The 21,509-nt window shown below is 46.3% G+C and overlaps 1 protein-coding gene across 1 annotated transcript in view; it reads left to right on the top strand.

The window, feature by feature from the left end:
- LOC144126257 (uncharacterized) overlaps window positions 1-21,509 on the top strand; it is a 113,861-nt gene that overhangs the window by 37,697 nt on the left and 54,655 nt on the right. Inside the window, exon 7 of the mRNA XM_077660367.1 lies at window positions 14,595-14,744. Coding sequence (XP_077516493.1) covers window positions 14,595-14,744 — 150 coding nt within the window. The remainder of the gene's footprint in view (window positions 1-14,594; window positions 14,745-21,509) is intronic.

The following is a 21,509-nucleotide window of genomic DNA, read 5'->3' as shown; positions in this document are numbered from 1 at the left end:
TGGAAGGTTCAGTGTACCTTATATCTTGTACAGGTTAAGTTGTACCTTTCATTTCTACCGTTGATTGTGAGCAGTTTAGAGGCTACGTTGTAACCTCACTTTTACCGTCCTTTGTGAGTAATTTAGTGGTGAGGCTGTAACCTTCATTTTTGCCGTCAGTTCCTTATAATTTACAGGTTGCGCTACACCCTTAATTTTTTACCATGCGTGACAGTTCCCGTAACCAACGTGCTTCCTCGTGTCCCGGACACTGGGTGCAAAGCGCACGTTGGGGTGTCAGTAGATTCGTCACCCGGGCTATATGCGCGGCTGCAGCAGCGGTTCTTGACCGCCGTTGTCTGTCTCGGCATGTTCTCGGCGTTAGCGAGGCGGAGAAATCAGCCGCGCTGCGATTGTTAGCACTTTTTGGTTTCAATGGGTGGCCAGCTGAAGAAATTTTGGCTTGTTCTAGATGTGCAATGACTTCTGGCATAATAGGATACGTTAGAGTCGGCAGACACAGTATATTAGGAGATAATGATCACGGCTTCCTCAGTGACTTGCCAAAATTAGCCAGTTTTCTATTACTTAATTAATCCTCCCATGCAGCGCCTGCATTCATTCGACTACACTGAACAAAGCTGATATGATCTACAAAATTTGTATGAGATTGCACTTTGGCCCAATAAACCGCAATATTACCCAATCAATACCGCAATTAAGATTGCAGTTGCAGAATGCATGATAAGATTATTAATTAAAACTTAACATGCTTAAGACAATAGGTCTGATAACAGTTAGCGCTATCTAGCGCACTGAAATTGCAGGTATCAGTGCTATACCACGATATAGTATGCAAACTGTGGTTCAGTAGTAACAAAAAGTGGTAAGATGTTGACGCAGTTAAACCCAGTAGACGTGTGAAAGCATGTGTCTAGCCTGGTTGGCTCATGGTTTTGCTTTGCTGGATCGTCGGCACGTCTTGCGACGATATTAGACTCAGGTTAAGCTCTGATCGAGGTTAAGCTGATCTGATCTGTTCGCGCCGCATATGGAAGTTGATGAAGACGGCGATGTGCAATGTACAACGCGAGAGTGTTGCAGTTTAAACACGAGGCGTGATCGGCTGCGGCGATATCAGAGTGCTCTCGTGCAGTGGCCAGAGAATCTGACCTCTTTGCGCCGCCGCGGATTAGAAACCCGGTCGCGGTGCGTATTTATTTTATTCCTGCGCCCTCAAAGTCAGGGACGCCTCAAGGTTCCTGGTTGGGTTTAACCACATGGAGTAGCGCTTTCACACTAGCAAGGAAAAGAAACGCTGCAGAGGTAGCACACTGCAAAGATTCGCGGCAATACAGAAGACTGTATGCGTAATCATTGAAAAAAATACAACTGTTTTTGCAACCTTTATGGCAGCAAGCATTCTTTAGCTGAGTCAGTATAACTGGTGCTCAAGATCGGTGCCCTTAGTCACCCAGAATAGTTCTGTGAACGGTGGAATACGTACTCGGCATGAGGAGGTATCCGTGCGCCGGATTCGGGCAGGGGCGGCTCTGACACCATCTGTCCGTCATCGGTGGCGTGCCAAAGAACAGCCAGCAACTGACAGGTGCCCTCACTGTAGCGCTGCACCAGACATTTGTGATGTGCGGCACTTGTGGACGTGTCCAGCGACGGCTGCTATCAGAAAACGGCACCTCAGGGAGGTGGGCCTGCGGTGGAACCGCGAAAGTGACTACGTGAAGTGGACTATGGACAACCGTTTCATTAGCAACCTGTGCGACTACCTCAGCGCAACGGTTCTTCACTCCTTCTTTTAACTTTCAATCCCGTGCATTCCTCCCCCCCCCCCCTTCCTTTTTCAACTTATGCCTCATGGCACACTTCTCGAATAAAAAAAAGAATACAGAGCGCCAAAAAGCTGGACGGGACGCTTAAACTCCGCCTTAAGAGTATGACGCGATACCTTGCATTCATACAGAGCTCGGTCAAAAAGCAATGCACAATAAACACACTGTAAGTCGGTAATGATGAGCACTGGGAAATTAAATTTTTAGGTAGCCGCATTCGAGCTCTGGTCCTCTGAATATGTCCCTGAATATTTGATCCATTTGAATCACTGCACAGCTGGCATCTTTATTTCCATGACACGATTGCACGTTCGTAAATGCCTTGTCACCACACCCCTTTTACACATGCAATGAAGTCGTCATCTCGAAGCTGTTTGTCCCGCACATGCGTCTGCAATCGTCCAAACAGATAGATGTCTGATAGCGTTTCATGAATGAATTACATGAAGGCGACGAGAGTGTGCGGATCCCGAGGAGACTCTCACTGGCCTCACCGGCGTAAAGTTTCTGAATATTACCGAGAGGGAACGCTGGCGCCACCGTCTATGCGCGTTTCTAAAAAGAGCACTTCATCCACCGTGGGAATGCCGGGAAAACGAGGTTTCTTACTTGGCTCGGCTAATGTTAGCCCTAGAACATAACTACGACTGCAGAAATATAAATTTCCGCAAAAAAAACAACATATTTCATGACAACGCTGTTTGACAATCAAAATGTTCTTTAATAACATCTGCTTACTGTATATTGCAATAATGAACAGAAAAGAAGATAGTTGTTAACGAGCACCAAATCTGCACAGAGCGAGAGAGGGCTTTCTTTTTATGTAGCCAAATATATCTAACCGTCGAAAAAGTTCTTTTGCGTATAACATACATACTCTTCAGGGCAAATATTGTTTTAAATATTACTAACGCTTAAAATAGTACACTTCAGAAATTACGTTTTGGCGTTGTGGAAAATAGAAACGTTTCATTAGTGTCGAATGCTATTGAGTGTTCGTGGCATAACGAACTTGTCCTCACCCTTCTATGAGAAAGTTCTTCCACGCGCAAACTGTGGCTCTCACCGTGTCTTCGTGCTGCGCTTACAGATTATGCAAAGAAAAAATTATGATAGATTTGCGTAATTAGGCAAAATGCAAATCACCTGAGCTAGCACTTCGGTTCTCACTTTGGTTCCGGAGTTCAGATCTAGTGTTCACGGATGGCAGTTGTTCGGATAGCAATAATGGGTGAATGTTCATATATGCGGAATTGGTCAACTCTACATGCATAGATCCCTGGGAGTCTTCCTATCGGTTCTGGTGCAGAGGTGCAGCGGTCAAGCGATGAGCCACTGCTCTTCTGTGGCAGGTGCTGCTATCGGTAAGACTTGTGTTGCGAACAAGGTTGATCTTCGCGAGAAGCCTCTCACAATTGAGCTGCCGCCTGACACAGTGGACAGGTTGCTAGGTATACAGGGTGTTTCACCTACGACTTTACACAATTTTTCAAAACAAGCTATTTCAGTTAGAAGAGCGCTTTTTTCGCCATAGCGTTGTCAGCGATGTAGTACATAGGAATACAGCTAAGATGTGCTAACTAGCAGGTTCGTTAACTAATATTGAATAGTTAATTTTTAACTATTATTGTTGGTGTCCTTAATTTTTGAGAGGCGCGTAGCACACCGTAATTAATATCCATACCAGGTTTACAGAATTTCTAACACGGCGTTTCTCTCGGCGCTCTGGCCCAACAAATTTCGACTATTTCGAACAGCTACGAGCCCTGGAGAGGTTGCCTTGCCTGCAAGCTTCTCGAAAGCGCATGTATTTCAGCGCGATGTAGCGAAAATTTGTTGGGTCACAGCGCCAAGGGTAGCCGCATTTTGGAAATTCTAAAAACTTATACGGACAATACTTACGGTGGGCTCCACGCCCCTCAACAGTTAAAGAGCCTAATACCGCGCTTACACGAGCGCCCTTAACCAAGGTTAAGTCAACTGCGGTTGCCCTTAACTATAGTTAGCCGCGCTCACAGGGAAAGCCAAATGGCAGTTACGCCCCCAACCGCAGTTACCGTAAACCGAGCTGGCTAACCCCTGTTTGGGCTAAACCGACAAAATGGCGGCGTCCGCGGAAGGCATGGCGGCAGCAGCAGCAGTGTCGCAGGGATAGCCCTCCCAGAGGCGTGTCAACTGGCCTGATTCGACAACAGCGGTATTGATTGGCATCTGGGAGGATCAGCTACGCGCTCTGCGTGGAAATACGCGCAATGCGCGTATATACGCTGCCATAGCAACCGCGCTGAACGCCGGGTTAGTGCCGGGCGACGGCCCCTACACTGCAACGCAGGTCAAGCAAAAAATATCGGTAAGTGCTACCTTTACTGTCATTGCTCATCTAGCGCTGTTTACATGGTTCGACGTCAGCCCCATATGTGGGGCCACGGTGTTTTGGTTCAACAACGTGCCGTCGTCGCGTATTGTTTACCTCGCGAGCACCCAAAATGTTTCAATTATGTACTGATATAGGAACTCCGCAACGAAGGCCTCGTGATAGGAGCAGCGTATGTTGCACTCGAAACACAGCGCCAGTCTGTTCTTCGTTTTTTTTTCTCCGTAATCTGCGTAAATAAGCACCTTTTCGTCGTTGTTTGTGTACGCGTGCATGCACCGCTCTGCATTCAAACTTTGTCTTTATCATTTTAGCGGTAACTGTTGTCGTTCAAAGCTTTTGTTTGCAAACTGAGAGGGCGCTGTAATAGTGACCTTGCCATACAGCCGTCAGCACGCATGATTACAGCACAGGAGCGTTGTGATCATTACTTATCTCCTATTTATTTTACACTGACTGATTGGCAGGCAAATTTCTCAGTCAATCAACTTCCGCTCAAGTGTAAGCATTGTATGCAGAACCGAATGCACGTTCTTCAAAATATCACTTTTTTTTTGCTGAATTACGGTTTCTTTATCGAGAGCTCGGGTACTTCTGGCTACCAGCTAGGGCAACAGTTAAGCAAATTTCTGGATTTTTTAAAATATTTAACTGTAGCACTCACTGGCCTACTACGCAGATATTGCTAGAATGCTATCAGCTGAACCAATCACATGAAAAGCTCCAACTGGTGCAGTTAAGTGACATTTTCACCAGACCCTGCCAGTTGGTACCTGAATATTTAGGTAACATTTGTCTTAAGTCAGAGTGTTCCTAGGCAAGCTTGATGGCCTGAAGAGATCACCAAGAGCACATTTAATGCTGAAATCATTTCCATATTCCGGAGCCCTTCACTACGTCACCTATATCTTCCTTTCTTCTTTCACACCCTCCTTTATCTCTTCCCTTACGGCACGGTTCAGGTGTCCGCCGATATATGAGACAGATACTGCACCATGTCCTTTCCGCAAAAACCAATTATTATTATTATTATTATTATTATTATTATTATTATTATTATTTTTATTATTATTATTATTATTATTATTATTATTATTATTATTATTATTATTATTATTATTATTATTATTATTATTATTATTATTATTATTATTATTATTATTATTATTATTTCCAGGCAGCTAAGATGAACTGGAACCGCCACTGGATCTCCTGGTGTCCCGTGGCAGTTTTACTGGCAGCTGCGCAGTTTCCTCGGCAGCCTACCCATCAATGATGATAGGCAGGTCGAGGAAAGTTTGGAGGTAATTTGCAATTTCAAACATTACCCGTTATTAGACCGCTCAGTCACTGTGTAATTCCATCACTGCGAATTTTTTTAAATGCACAGAATACTGTATAAGGCAGGCCAGCTCCAGATATTAGAGAACTGATTAGGAAAGGGAGGGAAGAGGTTGCACAGAAAAAAATGGTACTTGTACAACCATGGTTGTCAGGCAAGCGCGAACAAAAGGTAACCCCTCATATAAAGCCCTCCCACAAGGACCCCTTAGGTATCTGTAATAAATAAAAAATAAACATACTATCTCACCCCTCTTCGAAGCAAAGCGTCATACTGCAGTACCCACCTCATCTCAATCTACTTTGGTTCATTCGTTTGGCTTCTTACCAAGGTTATATACAGAGTTGTACGTAATTGATTACTTGTAATTGATTACATTTTTGTGTAATTTTTTAATCAATTGATTGCGACGCCCGCGCAAGCCTGCGCGGGCGTCGCAACCACCGTCGACATCTCGGCCTGCCGGAGCAGTCGGGTCGTCGCGCAATGCCAGCAGCTGATTTCGTTCACCCAAGTCAGGATTGAGAGCAGCACAATCGTGGCAGCGAATGTGCTAGTCACGTGATTTTTTTTGCATTTCGCGGGCTTTCTTTGGAGCTCGGAAAAAAGATACACGTGAGGTTTTCGTTATCGCAAATAAATGGGATGGGAGTTTCTGAAGGTGCTCTCCAACTTTGCTATTCACATCTGCTGTCTAAAGTGAATATTCACGCATTTAGAAAAATTATCTTAATTACTACATCATTAATAACAATACAAAAAATTACCTAGATGCACAAGCCGGCTGGTAGCTGTATGTAAGTGGTTTCCCTGGCCTACCTCAAATATCTTATTTTTAACCTATGGCTAAAGTTAGCCTGGACGCTCTGTATATTACCAGTGGCACTCTCGACGTCTCACTCATTTTAAACATGCTATTCATTATTTCTTTTGAGTGATCAGCTTACTAGACTGTATTGTTAAGTTCTTCAATAATATATCTATGCAGTTATGTGCAGATAAAAGTTTTAAACTGTCCCTTTGTTTTGGTCGGCATAGGTCGCGGCAGCTGATGATTGCACACCATCAAGGCAGCTTTGACCCCTCACCTGGGAAGATGAAAAATACAATATGCTATATTTGGTCGTGTGCAGCTGCAAGTCGTCACTGAGGCACCAGCCCTTACAGAAGTGCTCGCGTAAGGGGAAGACGGGCCCTTCGAAGACACCATGGACACCCAACTCCTCGGCATTGCACGCAACCAGGGTAGCAGCCCCACTGATGCAGTGCTGAGTACACCTCCTCTGGCTGTGCTACCCAGTACCAGTGGTACCATGGGCAGCAGCAGCCGAGCGAACGTTGGTGGCGCAAGAACTGGAGGCGACAGAAGCCGATGCAAGCGGGACAATAATTCAGTTGTTCAGCAACCGCTTGCGCTTCATAAAGAAGCAGCGCAAGCAATGAAAGCTGAGAAAAGGGCCCACAAATTTAGGAGAAATATGTTGCGCATGACCCAAGAGGGCAATGACATCAACGCCAGCTTGGTTCGGCTATTATGCCGATACCTTACTTCAAAAGAAAATAAAGAAAATAATGACCAGTAAATACAGTATCATACATACTCAGATCGTCAACAATCTTGAAGATCATAACATTATCTTCGATCATCAGCACAGTTTTCGCAAGGGCTACTCACGCGACACCCAACTTGCCGCTTTTATTAACGACATACATGCACTGATTGACGCTGCATGGCTTTCAAGTTGACGCAATATTTTTAGATTTTTCTGAAGCATTTGATTGCGTTTCTCACCAAAGGTTCTTACTTAAACTTTCAAAACTGAACATTCACCCTAATCTTATTGCATGGATAGCAGATTTCCTCTCATCTAGAATCACGTTCACATAAGTTAACCACTCTAACCCAGGTTATGCTAATGTTACGGCTGGAGTTACACAAGGCAGTGTACTGGGACCTTTACTTTTTCTCATCTATATTAATGATTTACCTAGTTGCGTGACGTCTAGAATCAAACTATTTGCTGACGATTGTGTGCTTTATCGATGTACAACTTGTAACACTTGTGGGGACGTCCCCTGCAGTCCCCTTTGTAAGCTTTCCCACGATGCACCCTGCAGAGACAGCATCGCCTCAAGGGAGGGGCGCATTCCCTGGTTAGTTACCGTAACTAACAAGGGAGGGCGCCACAGAGACTGCTTGCGTCACGCGCGGGACGTAGCTTACAGCATCACTCTCTCGGCTGGGATCGTCGGCGCGAACGGACGTTTAGCACCCGGCTCCGCTCTTCGCCAGCGGGGCGAGGAAGTGGCGGGGAGACATGCTCCCGTATCTCGTCCCATCCGGCCTCGGAGTATCCCCTGCCCTAACGTGGGCTAACATTCGCTCGTGACCATGCTCGTGAGTCGGACGACCTCGATTCCTTAGAGTGTTTTGTTGCTAGCTGGCTTTATTTTGTTGTAGCAATAAATGCCTGTTTGTGTCAGCCAGTGTGTCGTTCCTTTGTTCCCTTAGAGCAAGGCCCGCCGTGGTCAGCGAGCGCTCGGTAGCGCACGCGATCCTGGGGTGGGGCCTAGCGGTTTTGATCTGGGTCAGCCGCGCTTAAGCGTGGAGAAAGTATTCATCTCCCCAGTTAAAACCCCACACACTGATAACCAATTACTGCAATCTGATCTATAAGCGATAAGCTTTAGGTGTTCTAATTGGTTAATGCCGTTAAATCTTTCCAAAACTAAGCTCATGTCTTTCACCAACAAGCCACGTATTCCTACCACCTACTCTCTTGATAGCAATAATGTAGAATTCACCACAAGTTACTAGTATCTTGGCTTTAACCTTTAGTACGACTTATCATGAAATCATCATATGATCACATTATTAGCCTCCGCTATTCCTGCTTTCAGATTTCTCAAATATAATTTAAAAGATGCCGCAACACATGTAAAAAAATAGCGTACACCACATTAATCCGTCCGAAACCCGAATACGCGTCTGCCATTTGGGATCCTCATCAGACTTATATCATCAGTAACATCGAAGCCCTGCATAACCGTGCTGCACGATTCATCTTCTGTGATTATTCATGTTACACCAGCAGCACCTCATTGAAGTCTAAAGCCGAGTTAGAAAACTTAGCACTGCGCCGTAAAATTTCCCGTATATCACTTTTCCATATTCTTTATCGCCAGTCTTCCCTTCATAGTGAATTCTTTCAGCCACCGCCAGTTACCTTCCCACGTCGTGATCTCCTTACAAAGTTAAACGCATTAACTGCCAGTCATCCCATTATGCATACTCTTTTTTACCGCGCACAATAACCGAATGGAGCGCGTTACCATCACACATTGCCATATAATCTGACCTAAATAAGTTCCAACAGTTTATTCACTCAGGTTTCAACAACTAAAAAGCTTTTTTTTCAGCGTACTTTCTTCCGCTTTGTCTTCTTTATATATTTTATTTTTGATGTGTACTTCAGTGCACTTTTTCCAGCGTTGTCTTTTCCTTGCGGTGCTGTTATTTATTCCTAAAATTTTGATGTTGTGTGCATTGTTTCGACTCTTTTTGTGGATGCCTATTCCTCATTATATTTGTGATTTCTCTCTTGTTTTCGTACATTATTATAACCTTTCACAATGCCTTGTACGCGCTTCCACCCCCGCATGTAAGACCGTCGAATGAGGGCCTTGGGGGTATTTTGAATAAATAAATAAAATAATTAATTAAAGATTCATTATCAATGCTCAATATTTGTTGGTTTGCAGTTCACGACACACCAGAATGTGATGAGGGTAACTAAGATATTTTACAGGCGTAATTTCTAATAAGTAAGCACGCATATGCACTACAAGAGTAGTATGTGAATACGGACTGGGTGCAGGCAACTAGTAACGTCACTGTTGCTTTCAGGGTATTGAAGAATAGAAAGCAAAGTTCAAAACAAAGGATATGAAAGATTTGCGAGACAATGCATTTATTATTACTTTTTTCGAGAACTACTTTTGTAGCCATGCTCAGGTCATTCAAACAGACTACTACTTTAGCTCAAAAGTGTTTTACAATCTGGTGTACGTCCGAGTTAAGTTTTGTAGCCACTTTTGTTTAAATTGTATGTCAAGAATTTGTCATCTGATATCACTCATTCTAGGTTATTTCAATACGCATACAGTGCCGTTCATCTCTGCAGTGACTCCTCTCTTAAGTGTGCTATGGCCTCTTCAGAAGTGGACGTTCTTCTTCTTTAAACTGGTAATGAAACAACCAAATCTCTGCCGATCAGCAAAAATCTAAACGTCTGTTTTTGTAACTCTCACAAAAAGCTAAAGACTGTGCCACCTTATGCCAGATTTGTGTAAAATGTTTCTGTTGCCTGCAAGGTGGTTCGCCAGGGCATTCCTTACTGCAACTCCTGACGGCTCTACTCGGCTACTCGTGCATACTGGTTGAGGTCGCCTTTCGTTTGCGCTTTGCACCGCATCCAGGCAGCCTGCATCACAGTGATCACTGAGTTGCTCACAGATATTGTGTAGCACACAAGCAGCTCGGATCACAATGTTCACATTGTAGATATCGCACTCATGTCCCTTCAACAACATTCTGAAGCGTGCCTTCACTCGTCCAAACGCATTTTCTACAACATGTCTGGCACGTGATAGATGGTAGTTGAAGGTCTGTGCGGGCGACCCAACAGTGCCAGGAAAGGGGTGAGGTTTCATTGCATGCCTCTGCAGGGCGAACACTTGGTCAGCAAGGAGAACCTGACCAACTTGGACCCCTTGAATTGTCTTTGTTTCTAATTGAAACAGATTACTGGCTAAAATACGTGGAAGTCGTGAGGTTTGAAGCACTGCAGAGTCATTGTTTCTTCCAGGACTCCCACTGTTGGTGTACAGGAACTTGTAACTGTGGTCAGCCACAGCGAGGAGAATGGTGCTGTACCACCCTTTATAGTTAAAATAATCTGCCGCTTCCTCTTTTGGAGGGCACACATCGATTTGGCTGCCATCCAGAGCACCAACACCTTGAGGGAAGCCACAAACAGCAGCGAACTGGCGCATGCTCTCCTGCAATTCATGCAACCTCGGGAAGCCCACAAATCGCGGTTCCAAGTTGTGCACAATTACTGCGCAGAACTCTCGGAATGTCATAATCACGGAGGCAGGGCTCACGCCAAAGAGGTTTGCGACAGTCCGCTCTTCAGCTGACGTTGCCAGGCGGTAAATGCCAATCGCCACGCGTTTTTCCAGAGCAATTGCCTTTCGCATGTTATTGTCTTGCCGACGCATGCTCTCGCAAACGCCCTCAATGTACTGAAATGTGAAGTGGTTGATCCTGAAATTTTCGCGGAAGCCGCTGTCCAGAAGATGGGGCAGCGCCGTTTCTTACGACGAGTTCGGGCGTGGGTACTATGGGGTCACTCTGCGTCCAGCCGGCGTTCCGTGCCAGCTTCACGCAGGCGTTATTCGTACGCGACACGTTTCCCCAACCCGTGCCGCAGAGTCGCAGCCACGGCGGGTCCGGACGAAATAGGCAACGGCAGGGAACGCTAGGAAATAGTTTATTATCCTAACGCGAGGCAAAGCACACTGGGGAAGAATGTTCTATCCGTAAAATGGATGTTCAGTAGCTCACCAAGTCGTTGATGTCGACCGGCGTTGGGTTCGGGGGCCGGCGGGCAGCGAAGGGGTTCCTCGGGGGCAGTGCAAGTCTGGGCCAGCAGCGAGAGAGAGCGTTCCCTGCCATCAGTTCCTCCTTTTATCCCCTTGAACGCCTACCTAGGAGCAAATCGTTGCCGACATGCTCAGGTATGCAACCCTCTCCGCAGTAAGCAGAGCGCTGCCGTGACGTCACGTCAGTGCTGGGGCGGTAATGAGCAGAGTCGCAGGGGTGCCTTCTCTCCATATTCCCGGCAGCGCGCACGCGTGGAAGCCACGATCGCCACTAGCGCGGAGGACGAGGAGGGATGCCAGTGTATCCCACAGTACATCCATAAAGCTCGCTGCCGCTTGGATTGAAGCACCGCCGCCAACAAAAGGCGTTTAGATCGCTTTCGATGACGCCTTCTTTTCGCTTCCAGCATGTCGATGTCGGCGCTCAGAGCAAGCGGAGGCGTTGAAGTGCTGCCTGATGCGCCGCGAAAGTAGCCCAAAATTCAACGTCGGCGTCGTCTTCAACGTCCGCCACAGGCCTGCTTGAAGCCATCGCAGCCTGAATGCTTAACGTCGACACACTCATAGGACACGATATTGCACACCCAAAAAGTAAGCAGGCAATGAGACACCGCACTTGACGGCACTAATCACGTACACGAGTTGAGATTGCAGTCAAAAGGGACACAATGCTCTCATCACGGCTCCCAGGAAAGCAGTGCCTACAGGTGGCTATTATGTCGGCTAAAAAGTCAGCTACAATCAATGTTTGCAGGCTTCTTTTAGCTTTTCATTAGTGTCCGCCACATGCATAAGCAAAACTGTGCCCCGCAGGTGGTAGCGCGATAAACAACCTTTTTTTTCTTTCATTTAGCCTTTTTAATGTAACCTTGTTTAATAATGCACTGCTATAGGTGCAGTCACAACTTCACAATGGAGGTAATCACATGGTGGTTTCCGTCACTCCGACATGCCCAAACCGCGTGTAAGCGCTAGTAACTACGGTTTGCGCTAACCATAGTTAAGCCTTATAACCGCAGTTTAGGCTTTCCGTGTAAAGAGGATATAACCGTAATAGTTAAGAAGTTAACTAATCAATAATAGTTAACCTGCCTGCTGGCTAGGACGCCTTGGCTCTATTCCGATGTACGACACCGCTGACAACGCTACGCTGAAAAAAAGCGCTTTTCTAACTCAAAAAGCCTATTTTTAAAAATTGTATGAATTCTTAGGTAAAACACCCTGCAATATCTGGCAGGTGAGCAGTCTGCCACAAAACAGGCTTCAAACAGACACACAACGGATAAATGCAGGGAATGGCCACTGTAAGTGCTAGCACACTAAAGCATGAATTAGGAATCGGAAATCTTCCTACCGCAAATAAGAGACGGCCGTGTTCAGGATGATAAGTGCACCATGCGGGTATTTCCGTGAATTAATTCATGAAGTCTTAGTCGCTTCTACATGCAATGCGCCGCCGCGGTGGCTCAGTGGTTATGGCTCTCGGCTGTTGACCCGAAAGTCGCGGGTTCGATCCCCGCCGCGGTGGTCGCATTTCGATGGGGGCGAAATGGTGGGGACCCGTGTACTGTGCGATGTAAGTGCACGTTAAAGAACCCCAGGTGGTCGAAAGTTCTGGAGCCCTCCACTACGGCGTCCCTCATAGCCTGAGTCGCTTTGTGACGTAAAACCCCCATAAACCAAACCAAAGCACGCAATGCGCGGCCACCGCTAGACTTTGAAATGAAACAAATGTAACCTTTGACGATAACGGTTAACATAAGTAGCGTTGGTTGAAGTACTTTGCACCTCTAAACAATAAGTGCCTCCGGGTCTCCTGCGAGAAAGGTGCACAGTGGTCACAGTAGCAGGCTGCTGAGTTTTGCATTCACAAAAACTTGATTCCCTTCATTCACCTTTCAATTCACAGGTAGCCGCTGGACAAAGCTAGCTTACTTCGTAATTGGCTTCAAGCGATGGGGCAAACGCACTTCTGGCCCAGCAGGCCCCAGACACTGTGATCAGGCCCTTCTGGTCAAACACCTTCAGATAGTTGGGATCTGAAATGAATTTCCTGAGGAGCTTGATAACTGCACCACCGCAAAAGCGCACAAAACATGAGTGAAAACGATACTGAACAACCAAGAAATCCATTCCGTAAAGCACTCAACAAGCATTCAGATGCGAGTCCGAAGCCGTGTCTATGCCCAATCAGCCCTTGGTGCAGGGCCGCCAGTTTTCCCTCTAGTTCAAAAACGTTATGCTCACCGGCTGCGCGGAATTCCGCGTAGCCACCTAGGCGGCACTCGCTCCGCTGCTCGCGCTTCCCCCTAGAGGGCACGTCGCCCAGCCAGCGCTGTCCCGACCCATGATGATGATGAAGGTCGAGACGGAGGGTAAAACCGATTTTCCGCACGTGGTGAAGGGCAGCTGAAGAGGTTTTAGAATGCGATGAATTTAAAAGGACCCAATGTGTGAAACATGCAGGCAAAGCCAGCGAAATCGTTTAGCCCTAGCATTTGAAACGGCTATGTAATCGCCGAATAAAGCGTCGTCGGCGTTGAGGCTTCTCTGCAGTGCACAGAGACGAGCAGAAGCCCCTTTAATGACGTCGCATACAACAGCACTAAGTTTCCATCGAATAAACACTTGTTTAATGGTAGAAAACCAACGGCATTAAAGGTGAGCCTCAGAAAGCATTGTTTCGCGGTATCGGACGACGCACAGCAGCATGAACGCGAAGGCAGCGAACATCTGAAGGTTCGGCAGTAATGACGTCACAGCGAGTTTTCTCGCACTTCTCTAAAGCAGTGAGGAGAAGCCTGAACATCATCGCGGTTTTAATCGACGATTGCGTCACCATTTTAAATGCTAGTGCAAAAATAATTTGCATCCCTTACGAAGCTCCGTAGGTCAGAATTCTTGAATAACCTCCAATCTGAGAAAACCATTCCAGCTGCCCTTTAAGCGATGCGCGAGTGTCCCAGGAGGTGGCTGTTGCAAACACAGCCACCGGTGGGGGCTTGTGAGGTTGCTCTCCCCGAGCAACCTCTCGCAACCAGTCATTATTTTAACTTGACGTGCCAAGATGGGCAGTTTGCTCACAATCCGGTGGGCATGCTGTGAGGACGGCACAAAGTCACGTGATCTAGGTGGCAGGTGGGCCATCTGCTTTTTCGCTCACGCCGCCGACGACAATGACGACAGGTCTTGGTCGTCAATTGGCCGGAAGGTGCGCTTCATCGGCGCTTGTCCATGTGGTTCTTCCCTCGTTCATTCTTTTTGGCGTTGTGTATCCCACTGTTTACTGTGCACAAGCCGGCCGAAACTAGCGATGTTAACTTGCAGCGCTCCCCTCTCCCGAGATTGCAGTGCCCCGTGTAAGTGGTACATCGCTGCGCAGGTGCGAGGCGACCAGGCTGCACTGGGACGAAGGCGGTGGCGATGTGTTTCGCGTGCTGGCCGGCTCCGCTGCCAGGGAGCGCCTGGTTCGCGTGGTCCAGCTCCGGCCGCAGGACGTGCACTGGCACGCCGGGCGGCTCAGGCTGGCACGGTGAGAGCACATCCCCGGACGGGGAGCGACAGGCGGGGCGTTGGCGAGCACCGTGACATCTCGTCCGTGACACGGGTGAAAAGAAAGACCAAGACAAAGCCCGTTCTGCGTTTGTCTCATCTTGTGCGCTGATCTGTTTTAACTCTTACTAAGAAACTTATCATGCGTACTTCGCGGGAAGGGGTAACCGCAAGTTCTCAGAAGCGAGCTCTCCGTAACTCGACACTGCGCCGTTCTTCTCTGGTGGCGTCATGGCGAACATTTTATCACTAAAGCTTTGCCCATAATTAAGCGCGGGATATTGAGCTCTAAAGTGCTACGCTTCTAACTTCGTGCGGGTACTTAACTGTCCGTACGCTCCAAGCTGGCTTGAAGCCCGCGGGGGTATTTACGCGCACAGCCTGGTGAATTGACTAATTATCGCAGGCTCCTGCGCCGGTTCCAGGCAGCAGCTAACAAGTTTCGTCTATCCACGAGTGCGTGGAAGTATATAAGACGACGTTGGTAGTTGCGCACATCGACAGCCGCAGCGCGCTTTCTCTTCGAACTACAATTATTCTACTGCGACGTTTTACGTCTTCGGCCCTCGGAGCAGACGACATAGTGAGGAGGCGTTTCACGGCTAAGGCTCGGTATCGCTGACGAGGCCCATTAGCAGTCTTCTTTTCTCAAACTCTGCCGCAAGGCAAGCTGCCAGTCCTCCCTTTCCCTGCATGTCGGGCAACCCCCACAACAAACGATGGGCCACTAGAAAAACCGAAGAGGAGGCGATGTCTTTTGAATCACAGAACTGCCGCAGGAAACGTGAGCTACCATTTCTTTTTTTTTGCCTAGCCGTTCCAGCTGCTGCGAAAACTCATTCATCCTTAATAACTTGCAACTCTGTCACTTTCAGCACAATATCGATGCCAAATTAGTCTTTGCCGGCAGAGTTGTGATCTGCGATCTTCCTTCCCTCTTTCTTGATGTTGAGAGAGAAACAAATGGCGAGGATGGAATATAACGCAAAACGTCTTCCAGGTGCCAATTTTCTCAATCGCATTACTCAAAGTCATCTTCCGAAGAGTTAAGTGTTTATTTACACTAAAAAAACAAATAAAACAACGCAAGAACAACAAGAAAACTATATACAGATGACTGGCTCGCAGATAGACCCGACGAGCACCAGTCTCCGGTTCCCCCAAAGCAGCCTCTTTTAATCCTTATGTGCCCGCCCTCAGTGGGCACAGCAATGAATTGGGTAAATTTCCAAGCACTCGATCAATCAAAGCTTGGGGAAACGACGAAATATCAAATCGAAGATATGGGAAAGAAGATTTAGTCATCGCCATCTAATGCTACACAAGTAAATTCAATCTCCACTAGTTTAACAAGCACCGTCGCTTTACCACGCTTTGCATATTTAAAGACTGATAAAAGATAAACACAGAAAAACAGTTAAGGCGAAGACTCGTACCCGAGGCAGACGGCGTCGTCACTTTGTCATCACTCACAAACCTCAGAAACCCTCGCATCAGCAGTCAGCGGGCGAACACAGCCTGTCTGACAAAGTGTATCTGCTTGTGCGCCTCACTTCACGACGACATGCGTCAACGAGCGGTCGTTGTCACCTGCGAAGCTGTCGAAGGAACTGATTCGTTGACGATACGTCATCCCGGAACGCTGCAAAAGAGAACAACCACATTCGTCGGCGAAACCGTCGAATCAGGACAGAAGGGCACAGCGCGGATGATTCGTCGCTTCCAGCGTCAGAAAACGAAGCATGCCCTCTCCCACTTTCGTGGAACACTCCAGGGTGTCAGTACCTCGCCAAGCGCACTGCCCGGCGTTGTCCACCGTAGCGACTGTGGCACGTATCTTTGACCTGCCGTAAAACTGACAGCTCCGTGCAGTCGCGGAGTCCAAAAGAAAAACATACAAATGCAAATATACAAACAGCGCACAAACTCTTGGTGCTCCGCCCGTCCGTACTCGAAGCTCGGAGGGAGGGAGAGGGGAGATTTATGTGCTACATAACATCTTGGAATGAAGCACACACACATCGCTCTCCACATCCGTAAGCGGGGTGCTCCGACTGACTCGCACGAAAGGGACGAATCGAGTTTATCTACCTTTACACAAGTATATACACAGGTGACAGCCGCAAATGCGGAGATGGTCACCTCGACAACGTCCCAAGTACAGACCACCAATTGGACCATGCACTAGAAGCACCGCCTGGCCCATCGGTCACCTTCTTCGAAATCTCCGTGATTCATGAATATTGGAAATGACTCCCCGGTGGCGTCTGTTCGTGATCGCGCATCCGCACGTGGCGGCACAACCACGCCCGAAGGCTTCAGGAACACAAGTGTCGCTCTCGCTGGAACACGGTAGCAAAAACGCTGAAAATCATGTGTCCGTCACTGATTACACACGACTAACCTTGAAACATGGATTTCTTTTCGCTTAAGTCTCACCCGGAGCGAGGACACCTCAAAGAGGGCGATGTGCAGGGACTGTCACGGCCCGTGAGTGGCAGTTCTTCGGAACACTGATCGGCGGGGGACCGTGCAGCCTTGTGGGTCACTGGGAACATCGGGGCTGGTGTTAGGCTGTGACGTCGCCAAAATGCGGTGGCGCTCGCGGTGCTGGCGTCACCAGTAATTTTCATTGCGTAGGCAAAAGGCAAAACCGCCCGCATTCGGTGTACCGCCCTCACGATTTTTTTAAACATAATTCACCATATGCCCAGATATTGTAGCGCGGTTGGTTTAGCCCCAAGGCACAAGACATAGCGGCGCAAGTTTATTGCGGTCAGGTAGGGGCGAAAGCGATGGGCAGCGGCGGTAGAGCGGAACAATGTGAGCGACGGATCTGCTTCACGGCTAGCATTGCATTTCTACATGAAAATATGATCAATTAGTTTTTTGTCTTTTAATCTGCGTGGTTGCTTTCGATCCCGCGACGAATAGTGCAAAAATCAACGTCTGCAACTCGTTCCCGTTCTATCGTACTCTCAACATGAGGAGATTAGACGCGGTATCCCGTGCGCGTGCGATCATAAGTTGAATGCGGGGGGTGGGGGTCTGTTTCAAACGCCAGTCACCCAGACTACGTGCCAAGCTTCTCTTTACATAAAAAAGACGAAACAGTTGCCGCCAGTCGCCTTCAGCGTTCACAGCAAGCCGCTAAGCGCGAAGTTCGAAGTAGCACTGGACTCGTGTGGTTGTTCTCTATTTTCGCTGTCGCGAGCTTCAACAAGTGTCTGCTTTCAACATCAGTCCTAGAAAGTGGTTAGACGTCGCTGGGATCCCGGAAAAGGCATGCAGTGCTATTTCCCAGATTATTAGAATTTTCTCATTGCAGTACGATCAGAACCTGGCGAACACAGCAAATAGCACACCAGACATGTTTCCCCCTGGCCCAGACATGATTTGTAATATTTTGCTTAAGCGACACAGTAGTTGGGTTGAAAAATGCTTAAATGAAATATATCATACACCCTTAGAAACCGGTGAGGCGCCCAACGACTGGCGATGTGCCAGAATTGTACGAATACATAAATCCGGCTTCAAATTACAAGTGAATACCTATATATGCCTATATCACTTACGAGTGCAAGCTGCAAGATGCTAGAGCACATTATGTTTAAAGCTATCATTACACATTTAGAAACTAACAACCTTCTCCACAATAGTCAACATAAATTTCGCTCAGGGCTCTTCACAATAATTCAGCTAGCGGAGATAACTCCCGATTTAGGTAGCGCACTTAATAGATGCCAAATATATGCTATCTTTCTAGATATCTCTAACGTTTTTGATGTCCCCTATCAAGATTTAGTGACTAAACTCGTTGCAACAGGAATTGATAGCAAAATTTTTTCATGGATTTCGTCATATTTAAGGTGAGGTGAGATTTTGGTTTGTCAAAAAATTCTACTTTGAGGTTTTGCGATCATCTGATAGGGAATTTTTTTATCTTCAGAGAATATATTAGACAACTACATTTGAGTGTTTTTGTTCTTTTTGTCCTTTTTTGTCCTTTTTCTTGGTCACGTCGACCGGAAAAATGGGCGCACTTCGACGTGGTCTCTTCGTTCCACGCACTTGCAAAAATTCAATGCTCTGAAGTTTTTGATAAGAAGCTCAGGTTTTGGTTTCGGTTAAAAATTTGGCCTTGTTCGTAGTACATTTTTGAGCCGCTAAGGCTCCTCCTGTAGCTCTTCTGTCAAGATAAGTTTTGATGAACAGAACGGTTTTCAGATACATTACTGACGTTTTTCGCAAAACGACATTTTTGAAGGTTTGTGTACCTTTTTCTCGGGATCTACAAGGCATAAGCAAACAACATTTTCCACAGATATTAATTATTGGCATTTACTTAACTGGAACTACAATCAATAACATAGGTGCATTTGTATTTTTCGGAGTAAAAAAACATCCATATGTGGCAATTTATTGCATCGACTAAGATAAAACGCTTGACACAAGTGGAACTAAACTTATGCGCTTGCAAGAAAAATGAAATTCGTCATGCTTTACCCAATTTTCTCAGGAGAAAGCATAGCTCACTTTCTGCATGCGACATATAGTTTCTATATGAGGATGCCAGCTTAGATTTTCAACGATTATTGCACGCAAATACTTAACTTGACCGCATTTCATTATGCACCAATCTTAATGAGTCGTTCAAATGTATTCAGTCGCGACGTTTAAAGTGGAGGATGAAATGCGACCAAAACTAAGTGTATCACATTTATGAATAAAAATAATTATTGAAAATTTGCGCACTCATTAGACGCAACTCAAACAATGAAATGCGATTAAGTTAAGTATTTGCGTGTAATAATCATTAACAACCTAAACTAGCATCCTCGTATAGAAACTATATGTCGCATGAAGAAAGTGAGCTATGCTTTCTCCGGAGAAAGTTGGGTAAAGCTCTCCCTGAGATCAAACTTCATGTTTATAGAACACTTTTTAGGCGCACATTAGTATACCCTGTTTTAATCTGGAGTCCTCATCAGAAATATCTTAATAACAGGTTAGAGCGTATTCTGAATTTATCACTGCGTTTGATATTCTCATCTTACTCACGCCAGTCCAGCGTTACTAACCTGCAAAATAGGGCCGGCCTTCAAACCCTGGCACAGCCCAGATCAGTTTCTAGATCCAAAATCATATATGAACATTATCATGGCCATTTTAAAATATCCCGATCAGTTTTTCTTCAGAAACCATTCAGACGTTCTGCACGTAATAACCACAACGAAACAGTACTACAACCAGACAGTCATATGAATTCATACTAAATACTCTTTGTTCCCACGTGTGATCGCCCTTTGGCATAGTTTGCCTGCTGTGGCAGTAATTAAACTGCTGAAGTGTTGACGCATTGTTGGATGCATTCAAAACATAGATATTTGAAGCGCCATGTTAAGTGTCATTGATGTTGAACTGTTTTCATTGTCTTTTTTTATTCTGAACTTAGCATTTTTTCACACATCCCAGTATATTCCTGCGCTGCTGCTTCCCAAGTGAACCTTGTTGTTTCTTTAGTTTTTGTTCACACCATTGTAACCACTCCTGCTTGGGCCCAAAAAGGGCGTGCAGTGTTTGTAATCAAATAAATAAATCGACTCTGATCAGGCAGAAGGCGGGCATCTGAATGTAAATTTTAAAAAAGAAGCAGATGTGGCTTGAAGTATTTCGCTCAGCACAGTGAACGTAATTTTCATGCGAAGCTCAAAGGAAACGTCCATGTATACGCTTGTGCAGCTATCCCAGGGCCAAGAGAGCAAGAAAAGGGCATTATTGAGGTCCTGCGTACATTAACGGTGGAGCGAGACGTCGACGCCTGCCACAAATGTCGTTCACAGCAAGCAGAATAATCTGGCTGCGCACTCGACAAAGTTCCAAAAAAGCAGAAATCGGATTTGCCTTATTCAAGGTAACTGTATGACTTAGGTGTCGAGTAATTTACCACGTTATCCGGAGTCAAGTGGCTCGGAAAAAACAACAGGAAGCACATCACAAGGTTTGTCATGTAAAAAGGCTCCTTCGCGTCATCGTGGCCTCGTTGTCCTTATGAATGCAAAAGTATTACTTGGCTATGTCGGCGAGGTCGTGTCCGCAAAATGTGTTGGCAGCCGCTTTGTCATTGTCAGAACAGTTAAGATCAAACAAATGGCTGTAATCGATAGAGGATGATGTGAGGATGATGAGCAAAAAAATTACGTCGATAGGACGAATAGTTTCCGTTTCAGTTTCAGTTTATTTCCCACAACAAATACGGGGCATGTACGATGTGTGGGGAGGGTGACGGGATAAAAGCTGCGTCAAGGGCAGCTTGACTGGCCCCGTCTCCCCGAACCACATTGCAGCAAGCACGACAGTTTAGAAGGACATAAAATATATATGATGGGAAGAATAACAAGGAACAAATGGAAAAAAATATACGAACAAGATAAGTGCAAAAACAGTGAATGAGTGCATAAGTTAAAAAATACATTCAAATCTAACAGTGCAGGTTAGTTAATAATATCGAATATTTTTTTCTTGGTTAGAACCCGCAGCTGCTCTTCCATTAGCTTATATTTGTTAAGTGTACTAGGCAGCCTGTTTCGAAGCATCTGGAGACCGTAGTTAGTACGTGATCGCGGAACGTGCCAATGTTCATGGTGGCGGGTGGAGCGAGATGATATGTTAATCTGCAAGTTTGCAACGGCTCGTAATGTTGTTATATTTTTATGGATTTCAGATTTCAAAGATGCCAGCAACT

Source organism: Amblyomma americanum, chromosome 1 (assembly GCF_052857255.1).
Source record: "Amblyomma americanum isolate KBUSLIRL-KWMA chromosome 1, ASM5285725v1, whole genome shotgun sequence".
Classification (NCBI taxonomy): Eukaryota; Metazoa; Arthropoda; class Arachnida; order Ixodida; family Ixodidae; genus Amblyomma; species Amblyomma americanum.
Note: the sequence above shows the minus strand (reverse complement) of the source record. Positions and strands in the feature narration are given on the sequence as shown.